This window comes from Poromitra crassiceps, assembly GCF_964638095.1.
Source record: "Poromitra crassiceps genome assembly, chromosome: 3".
Taxonomy (NCBI): Eukaryota; Metazoa; Chordata; class Actinopteri; order Beryciformes; family Melamphaidae; genus Poromitra; species Poromitra crassiceps.
In genome coordinates, this window is record NC_139625.1 from 65036882 (window position 1) to 65047612 (window position 10731).

The 10731-nt window shown below is 43.5% G+C and overlaps 1 protein-coding gene across 2 annotated transcripts in view; it reads right to left on the reverse strand.

Annotated features, from left to right (window-relative positions):
- Positions 1 to 9921, reverse strand: part of LOC310774328 (bone morphogenetic protein receptor type-2-like) — a 64783-nt gene extending 54862 nt beyond the window's left edge. For both annotated transcript variants that reach the window (XM_083634381.1, XM_083634382.1), the window contains exon 1: positions 9138 to 9921. In XM_083634381.1, the coding sequence (XP_083490507.1) occupies positions 9138 to 9228 (91 nt within the window). In that variant the 5' untranslated portion in view covers positions 9229 to 9921. The remainder of the gene's footprint in view (positions 1 to 9137) is intronic.
- Between the last annotated feature and the right edge of the window lie 810 nt (positions 9922 to 10731).

A 10731-nucleotide genomic window follows, 5' to 3' on the forward strand; every position in this document is an offset into this window, starting at 1 on the left:
GGCTGTTACATTGTACCAGATGGTCTACTGAAGGCTGTTACATTGTACCAGACGGTCTACTGAAGGCTGTTACATTGTACCAGACGGTCTACTGAAGGCTGTTACATTGTACCAGACGGTCTACTGAAGGCTGTTACATTGTACCAGACTGTCTACTGAAGGCTGTTACATTGTACCAGACGGTCTACTGAAGGCTGTTACATTGTACCAGATGGTCTACTGAAGGCTGTTACATTGTACCAGACGGTCTACTGAAGGCTGTTACATTGTACCAGACGGTCTACTGAAGGCTGTTACATTGTACCAGACGGTCTACTGAAGGCTTTTACATTGTACCAGACTGTCTACTGAAGGCTGTTATATTGTACAAGATGGTCTACTGAAGGCTGTTATATTGTACCAGACGGCCTACAGAAGGCTGTTACAATTTTACATTGTACCAGACTGTCTACTGAAGGCTGTTACATTGTACCAGATGGTCTACTGAAGGCTGTTATATTGTACCAGACGGCCTACAGAAGGCTGTTACAATTTTACATTGTACCAGATGGTCTACTGAAGGCTGTTACATTGTACCAGACGGTCTACTGAAGGCTGTTATATTGTACCAGACGGTCTACTGAAGGCTGTTATATTGTATCTTGCTTTGCTCTTACCTCAGCTCAGGACTAAGACCAAGGTACTAAGTGAGACAGCCATTGATTTTTTGTTATCTAATAGAGTAGAAGGCTAGCTGTATTACAGCCCAAATGGCTGCCCCCCCCATCCCTGTTCCATGGTGTGTTTCTCACTGCAGCCAGTGTCATCTCTTCTCACAAAATCATCACGTGGACTCAGTGCAAGACATGGAATCAAATTGGGTGCAGTGCTTTCAATTTCTCCGGCCTTGACTACTACTCTCAAGGACACTCCAGCAGGAGGAGACTTGCAGACACACGGCTTGAACCTGAAACTACAGTCTCTTATTGGCTTTCATCATCTGTAGGCTCTTTGTAACCCTATTGTGATCTAAGTATCTAAGTCTGAATATGAATTCACTCAACGTAAAAAATATATGCTAATAATTTTGCTCTGTGACCTTTCGGATCTTATATTTTTACCTTGTAACACTCTGCTCTTTTCTGAAATGTGCTATACAAATAAACTTGCCTTGCCTTGCCAAATGTTAATTGTAATTATTATTATTATTATTGCTACAGAAAGATTATATATAGGCATGCACCAATATGCACATTTTGGCCGATACCGATAACTGATAATAACATTGCTGTTATAGCCATTGGCCGACAACCGATATTCACCAATGTTGATATGATCTGTATAAAAACAAATTCCTATTGTACATACTGAAACGCACGTGTAAACACTGGGAATTTGAAAAAGTAATGCATTTCTTTATTTCCAAAACATTTGGAAAAGCCCATAAATCATAGATTTACTGTCAGTGTGAAAATTTTGGCCAATACCGTTAACCGAGATTAACATTGCAACACCGGACCGACCATGTAGAACATGGGCCGATAGTATACCGATATGATTGCAGATATATCGTAGCCTAGGTAAACCCAGCCACCACGTGACCTGCTCTCTCAGTTCCCAGTCACATAGTGACTGAGAACAGGTCTGAGAGCAGGTCACGTGGGGGATGGGTTTACCCAGGCTAGATATATCGTGCATCCCTAATGATATATTATCTAGCTATCCTCTAATGCAGGGCAGGGTCTGCATCCTTTTTGATATGAAATGCCATTTTCAAATGTACTTGTCAATCAGTGTGTGGCTGAGGTTTTTTAGCTGGAGGACCTGACATTGTCTGTCTTTCGCGCCAACATTTTCATCTGCTCTCTGCTGCTTTGGAATGTATGGAATGCATGGAGGCTAACCAATCAGAGGCAGAGTAGTGTGAGTCACGACTGTAAATATCCTAAATAACAGACCGCGTAACTGCAATTGGCTGTGAAATAGGTCATTTAACAGGGCATTTCAACATTTCTACAAAAAAAAATCTTATTGCGCACTTATTGCTACTGTGTGCTGCCGTGCCACTGGTTAATCATTCGCGTGCCAGAGATTGTACCCATGCCTTAGGTTGCCGACGCTCTAGTGGTATACTTTGGCCAATTTACTGAGTTGTTAATATGTGAGAGACAGTGCAAGATATATTATGGAGTGGACGATAAATATATCAGCACGGCAGCAATGTTACCAAGACAAATTCTTGCTCATTTATTATACTTTCCGATTATAATGATTCTGATTCTTCTTCTGGTAACATCATTGATGATAAAACCACTCATTCTAAAACGGATAGTTCTGTCCTTGATTATGATTGGCTGAGCCACATTCAAAGCCATTGTAATAAAGAGTGACACACACCTGTGACCGCATCACAGTATTACTGCGCCAAACAGCATCTATATGTTGCTTGGCAACCATTCTGCTAAATGCTGCGGCTGAAGGACTACATTGCTTGTAGGACGATAGGACGATAAAGTGGAGTGCCTTAAGAATGGTGTTACCCAATCACTGGGTCACGGCCCACGCCCTCTAGCGGGCCGCAAAATATTTTCAAGTTGAAGCTCAGAAAATGTGTGGGCTGTGAGTCCGTTTGACGAGGTCTGGCACGCACAATTTTTAAGCTACAGCAAAGATTATGGAATTGAAACTAGAAATCCAGACGAATGCGTAGCAATGTAAGCATGTTATGCTAACTCGCTGGGAAGTAGAGCTGTGCATCTTCACTGATCTCACGATTCGATACGATTCGATTATACAAGTCAACGATTCGATTCGATTCGATTATACGATGCATCTCGATGCATCTCCGATGCATCTCGATGCATCACGATGCATCTTAAATCGAGGCATCACTTTTTCCGCAATACATGATTTATTTTTTCTCACTTTCTTTTTTCTCACTGTGTGGCTACTTTTAAAATAAAAGTGCATTTGGAATTGCATTGTATTATGATCCATAATTAAAATAAACAACTGCATGTACTTACATTCTATTTTATTTGATTATTAAAAAAAAAAAAAAAAAAAAAAAAAAAAAAAAAAATTTAAATAATCGATTTTTGATATTTGTTAATCGATTCAGAATCGTCCTATTAAGCATCGCGATGCATCTCTGAATCGATTATTTTCGACAGCTCTACTGGGAAGCGGCGAGGTTTTTGACAAAATGAAATGGGCATGACTATTTTCAAACGGGTCCCTCGACCTCTCACATCAAGATATCATTGATCTGAATGAAATTGATCTGGGAAGGTGGTCCTTGGAGATTTTGTCAGAAATGGGCCTTACGTTAGAAAAGGTTGAGAAGCCGTGCCTTAGAACACACTGTAAATCACAGCCTCACAGGGCTTATTGCTTGATTATATCCCAGGCGTGTGACTGCAATATGTACCTGGCTCACCAAATCATTAGGGGCCAATGTGGCAAATAACTAGCAGCCATTCAACAGGAGTGTGGAGGAGCCGGTAGGAGCCAATCACTTCTTCTGTGGCTGTGTTCCTGAGCTAGTGACGTGACTGTGGAGCTGACACCTCCAACAGGCCCATGTGGCCCAGAGAGGTTGCAGGGAGAGGGCTCGGTTGGGGAACAGAGGGCCTTGTCACCGCCACAGTATGGGGCCCACGAGACACAACTTCACGCTTTAGACAAGCGCAGCAAATGAGAAAGCCTTTTTATTCTATAGTAGTAGAATACTTCTCCTCTAAGCCTATTTGCCCCCAAAACATCCAGCTTACCTGGGACAACAGTTCAAACAGGCTAGGCTACTGTCCCAATGTGGGTTGGGGCTATGGGTGTGCCAAATAATATCCTATCCTTCGCAATAATATTGGGTACGTACAATTCATATTCATATCATCAAAAATCATATTGTTATATTGTAATAATGGCAATATTCCAACTTGTCACATCATTATGCTGCGTAACGGTAAGACGTACGCTACATGTGTAACTTAAAGGAGGACTTACCCCCTAGATATGTATTAGAACAGTGATTTGAAAATACCTATGGAAAAAACCAAGAAATGACATATGCTCTTGTCTATACTGGACTCTTTGGCTGTGTTGAAGTCCAGATTTTTTTTCGGAAATCGACGCCATTACAGTTTGCCTATTGCCTCAAAAATAATTTATTTGAGAGGGGCCATATCTGTATAAATATCAACAATTAGCCAACGCTGGTGGCCTGTATGGAAAGAGCTTTGCTCAAAATGGTTGAAAGTTATATCAATTTGGTAATTCAGTGGCGAACTAGAAATTTAATTATTTTTCTGCATGTAACTCTATGGCAGTGTGTTGAACTACGTTACGAGAGCAAAGTGGCATGGGCTCGTTACAGCAGCACACCGCACAATACGACAAACCCCCCGTTCTGGGGTAACACAATGCGAGATTTCTCTACGTCATTCCCTCGTCCAAGTTGCCATATAGTCCCTTTTTCATTTTAGTTTGGGGGCTTTTCGTGATTGTTGTTAAAAGTTGTGCAAAAGTTTTTTCCTCTCAGCGCAGTGCAGGCTGCCTGCGCCTCCTCCCTCCTGCCAGACCCCGGCTGGCGAAACAGCCTGTTGCATGCATGGGGCGCTTGTAACCTCACGGAGCAACAAACAAACAGACAGAAATAGCTGGTGTGCGATTTAGAGAATACAGTCTGAGATTGGGTACAGGATTGAGGGAATCCCGCATCTGTTTGCGAAGGTGCGACTGGACAGGACGCTTTTCACAGACGGGCACAGTAGTCGGAGCGAGGCGAGTGTCTCTCAGGGCTACTCAGGGCAGAGCTGCAGATCTCTCCTTCTCCTCCGCGCATTCAGTCTGTCCAAAATCATTACCGATATAATCTCAGTAGGAGGGATGCAGGGAAATGATAGTAGCCGATGTGTTTAGAGAAGCTTTGTCACGTTGTCACGTCGTAGTATAGCGTTATATTTTACATGTGCGCTAAACTGCGACCATATTTGTTTGCGGAAATATCAGACTGCTCTCTCTACTCTCAGAGCACAGAGAGCTCTGCTCTGCTGCGCGCGCCCGCGGAGCTTGGAGCTAGTGCATGAGGTTTACAGTAGGACTCTCTCCCGCCTGGCTGGGCTGGAGACAGCTGCTTCCAACTCGGACTGATAATATAAACATCATCATTCGAGCTTATCCAGGTAAGATATCAATAAAGTAATGACACATTCAGCAGGAAACTAACTATAATTAAGACATGTGCCAACTTTGACGACGTTTGGTTCAGTATTTTAAGAGCAAACTTCAATAAGAATAGGCTTGGAGTTCTGAGGAGCTGAAAGGGTACAGGGGGGGTAGGGGAGTAATTATCTTGAAATCCCATAGTCTTTGGGTCACCGTGACGTAACGACGTGTCAAATATCCCATTCATTTGAGAAAAAAAAAAAAAGCAGTCTTTGACCCTAAGAGGGCGCTTATGCCAGATATGCTGCTGAAAAATGATACAAATGGTAAAATGGCAACAGTTTGGTGTCAAATGTGGAAATTCTGACCAGAATTCTTCACACATCACCCCCAAAGTCATATATATTGGTTAAAAGCTGAAAAAAAGTGTTTTGGAGGTAAGTCCTCCTTTAAGCACAGCAACAAAAAGCATGGCTGAAAGAGGCTCCACGGTGGTCCAAAAAGAGGAGTGGCTTCAGCAGTGTGTGGAAGCGGTTTGGTTATAAAAGAGCATGTACAACAAATCATGGTAATATTTCAAGGCATATTTGAATATTTGAAGGCAAACTGTTACATTTATGCTGACATATATAAAACTATAACACTTGTGTTGTTGCCATATCATTGCAGAAGTACCCTGAAATACCGTGATGTTATTTTAGTGCCATATGGCCCACCCCTAGTTGTGGCCTATGTTGTGAGTTGGACTGTGTCTTAGAAGAAAGACACCAGGCACGAGTTTATTGACACAAAACATGAGAGGAATTTTGGACAAAGAATGACTGTCCGCCACATTGTAATCCCTGGATTTGAGAGCACCTGTGGCCCCGCCGCAGGTAGCGTCTACGCGCTCGTGCCGCGTTTGGAGCGGTTTCTACTCCAGATTTTCGAGCAGCAGGCACACACACACACACACACACTCACACACACACACACACACACACACACACCGATTAGTCAGCGGGGACGGGGGCACGGAGCGGACGGAAGGACAGCACTGTCGGCACAAGCTCAGGAAACGACAGGTTACACAGCGCATGGCAGTTGGGGGAAATCAGGGAAGATTAAAAGGAGAAATGATAACACAGGGGGACGGGGGTAATCAGGGAGTCAGGAGAGGGGGATCAGAGAAGGCACTCATTTGGTTGGAGCCGAGTGGGTGAGAGAGAGAGATAGAGAGAGCAAAAGTAATGGTGTTGGGTCAGAAAGATTACGAACATGTTCCCGTAGCCGATTAGCCCCACCTCCGCTTCCTCTCATCATCATCATTACCGGCGTCATAAGAGAAGACGAGGGCATTTTTCTGCTTTACATTCAAACAAAACAGGAGAACAGAGACAGCAGCTCGCTCCTGTCTCTTTCCAGTCATTAGTACCAACAAAGTCTGACTGCTGCCCTAATTAATTTTGCAGGGTGACAATTTGGAGTTATTGACTGTTTACATGGCATGCACGCACATACGTATCTATTAATTGTCCTTGTTTTGATTTTGATTACTCAGTAAATATGCCATTCCCTCTGCCAGCCAGTGCACTTATTAAACCCCTCTAGGGGGAATAGTAATTTGCATGTCATGTCTGACAAAAGTGATCTTATCGAAGGCAATAATTTGTCATCATGAGCAATCTTTCCGTCTGTGCGGTGTGTCAAAGGGCTGCACAAATGCCAAATTACAGTTGTCGTTTTTGTGATAGAAATTGCAATGCATACGCAGATGTTTGGAAAAATGTAAAACAGAAAATAATTGGTTGGGGAGAAGGTAGCTGATGCAAGAGAGCAAGAGGGAGAGATGTTAGCATGAGACTGAGAAAATATAATGGTGAAAATGTGCTGCCGGCTAGGCCCGAGCCCTGAGGCACACGTCGTCAGTGATGTGTGCTGTGTGCTGTGTGCTGTGTGCTGTGTGCTGTGTGTGAAGGATGCTCTTAAACAAGTGCCTATGACTTGGAGAACTTTCGATTCCCCGTCACAGTTTTCAGGGTAATGAAAGCCTGAGCGCGGAAACAAAACACTGGTGAAAGCATACAAGGCTGCCGAGGGATCCGCATCCCCCGTATCTCAAGGCCACAGTCTGGCCCTACCTGTCACATGCTCTGCCCTCTGCCATTACAAGACACTTCACTCCCCCCCCGGGTCATCATTAGGGGAATATGACCTTCCCACTCCCACAGGTCAGCAGATTCACTCCTTATCTTATGATGTCACAACATGACAACCCCCCCCCCCCCCGCTAAATCACAGCCCACATCTTCCTCATTTGCTTGCTCTGAGATGTTCCAGCTTTTAAGATAATAAAAATAAAATGCACTTTCTCCTTAGCTGTCAGTTCCTTATGTATCATTCACTTGCTCTTTACTGTCAGATAGCCTGTAATGTTGGTGATCTGGGAATTAATCCTGTCCTTCGTCTGCAAAGTTCTGAAAAATGCAAATAAGTAGGGGTGGGAATCACCAGATGCCCCACGATACAATATTGTCACGATACTTAAGTCACGATACGATAGTATTGCGATATGTTAGCATTGCGATATATTGAGTATTGCGATATTGCAATATATTGTGATTTATTACCTTTTTTCAACTGCAAATTATGTCCCCAAAGGAAAGAATGTTGTCAACATCTGTTTTATCTAATGAAATAAAGTTTCCAGTATGTTCATCTCACTTCAATCATTTTTATTGCAGTAAAATGGAATTGCCAAGCAGACAGACTGACCAACACTGTCATAAAAACCTGTCATAAATGTTGCATGCACTTGACATTTTGTATAATAAAATATCACGATACTTCGATACAATAAGATATATTGCCCACCATATATCATGATACTATGCTGTATCGACTATATCCCTACAAATAAGGATATAGTCCCTAAGCACTACCAGTTTGGAGTAATGAACATGGTCACATTGTGAAATAAAATTATGCTTTACATTCACTCACTTTCACAACAATTATTGTTCTGGGTTTCTGATAATGCCGCCTGTCCATGAATGGAGGCGTCTTGACACTAACAAGAGGGTGTTGTTTATACACGCACACACGCCTGATGGGTTGAGCTACACAAGACCACCCATTTTACAGCACACTGCCTCAGCACACAAGCATGTCAAAATGCTATCACATAAATGGCCTATCTTGTAAAATAATTTTCTTGTCTTCCCACGCATTCCATTTATTTTGCCCTGGTCTGCTGCTGCACCACCACCATCTCTCTGTGCTGCTGTGCAGCCCACTTATCTTATCATGCTCAAGGTTTCACAGAAGCCTGGCTTCAGCCCAAAGTCTAGAACAGGGGGCACGACTTGGCTGACAAGGACTGCGGTATGTTGGCAGTGTTTTTCCAGGCCTTTGTACACAGAATGATGAAAAAGCAGACAGAGGTGCATTGGACACTATGGCAAATAAAAGATATATCTGTGAAAAATGTACCCAACTATAGTTGCTCCAGAATAGAGTCCAGAGTTGAGTCAGACAGAAAACAAGATAAAACAAAATGATATGGGACACAGACAGGCAGAGACACAGCCATGTCTCTCACACACACACACACACACACACACACACACACACACACACCCACACACACACACACACAGAAGGGAGGATATTTTGATATGCAAGATGAAGAGAGCTGATTAGACCAGGCTTGTATGTTTAGTCTTGTACTTTTATGACATTGCTGGGGAATGAGGCTGAGTCTGACCATGGTTAGCAACATAACATGAACAATAAGCAAAATCAACAAAACACTGGAATTGTCCGAGTAAAAAAAAAAACGAAGCTATCGTTCATTGCCAAAGCTACAACATAGCATCTGCACCAAAACAGCAGTATGTGGATTGTGGACAAAATGCAGACACCAAAAGCGAAGGAAAGGATCAAACATTTGTGTAGCACATTTCTATACTCTGTCTGCAACATCATCACACACGAACATGCCACTGACTTACCAGCCACAGGAGTCAGGAGAATCGTCACGCAAAGCCCAAATTGAGCCAATGTCAGCATCGTGATTGGGCTCACAGCCATGATACTGTACATCGACTTGGGTCTGTTTGGTTGTTGGAACTCCTCCAAGTCTTGTTTTGCGGTCCTCTTGTCTTGTAGCTACCACTTTGTTTTCTCCCCGTCTCTCACGTCAGCTCAATCACTTGAACCGCTATCTCCAGCACGGGACAACACATTGAGAACGGATCGCTGCTGTGTCTGCATTGATTGTCCAGATTTAATAACCGACTGCCAATAAAGTCCTCCTGCTATCGACTCCAGCACAGCACAGACCAGACGGAGCTAACTTGTTTGGCGGAGCTGCCATCTACAACGTCCATATCTGCTAGCTAGCATGTTAGCTACCTAGGGCGACCGTCTGGGATTAGAAAACTTGGAGAAAGAGACGAATATCGCAAAAAATATCCCACGGACAACTCATTCGACTCGATACAGCCCGATCTCACGCGTACACGTTACAAAACACCCACGCCTTCGACAACAATTGGCTATATAAACGTTAGCCAGTTAGCTGGATTGTAAGCTAACTGCTATTGCTGCTATAATAGCTGGTTAGGTCTCCGCGTCCCGTCTCGCTCACGGTCTTGTGGGCAAAAATGACTAGTCAACGACGCAACGTTATCCGGAGAGCTCGTTCACTTTGCGATAAATGGAGATTATTATTCCCGGATTGTCAGACGACGGGTCAGGGGATTGACGTCCCTCCCTCCGCTGTTCCCCGGGGCTATGTTGCGTTTGGCATTGACCGTGTGGAGCTCCGCTTGGCAGACAGACAGACAGCCAGGCAGGCAGGGCGGCTGGGAACGCCTCGTTTGCAGGCTTGTCTGGACCGCTCGTCTCCGGTATCAGGTTGCCGTGGTTTGCTGTTGGGGGTGGAGGCCAGTCCGACACCGTGGGGTACTACAGCGCCCCCATGCCGCAGACTGTGGATGTAGCAGCCTTAAAACATAATGCGAGTATGCTGCCTTCAAGTGCTCCTTACCGATCAACACGTCTAATCGGTAAATTAAACACATGGAACCCGTGTGGCTCAACGGTAACGTTACTGAGATGGAGCTGTGGTTATGGATTGTTGTATTATTATATCACATATTTTCGTTTGAGCACTGATTCACTGTCGTAATGTTGTCATTGTGGAAAAAGTCACAGATTGATATGGGCCCGACAGGTGCTGCCTGACTCTACCTCTCACTAATTGCAACAAAACCAAACATAATGGATTGCGTGTCCTCAATATGTTAGGAAGAGAGGAAAAAAGTCTTAAGCAACCCTATAGGGGAAAGTTTTGAAAATCGCCTACACTAAATATGATTCTTCCAAAACAGACACAGCAGGTGAATAGTTTACATTAATACAATTATTGTATGCAAATGATACACTAATTTGCATAAATTTCAAGAACAGAAATCTGAACTTTGGATAAAGCCAGGCCCAACATATTCTTTTCATTTTGTTGACATATTAGAGGCAAACGTTTTCCAGAGGGAATTTTGGATATAGCTTTTTTCATCACTCCATAAATACTGTCAACAGTCA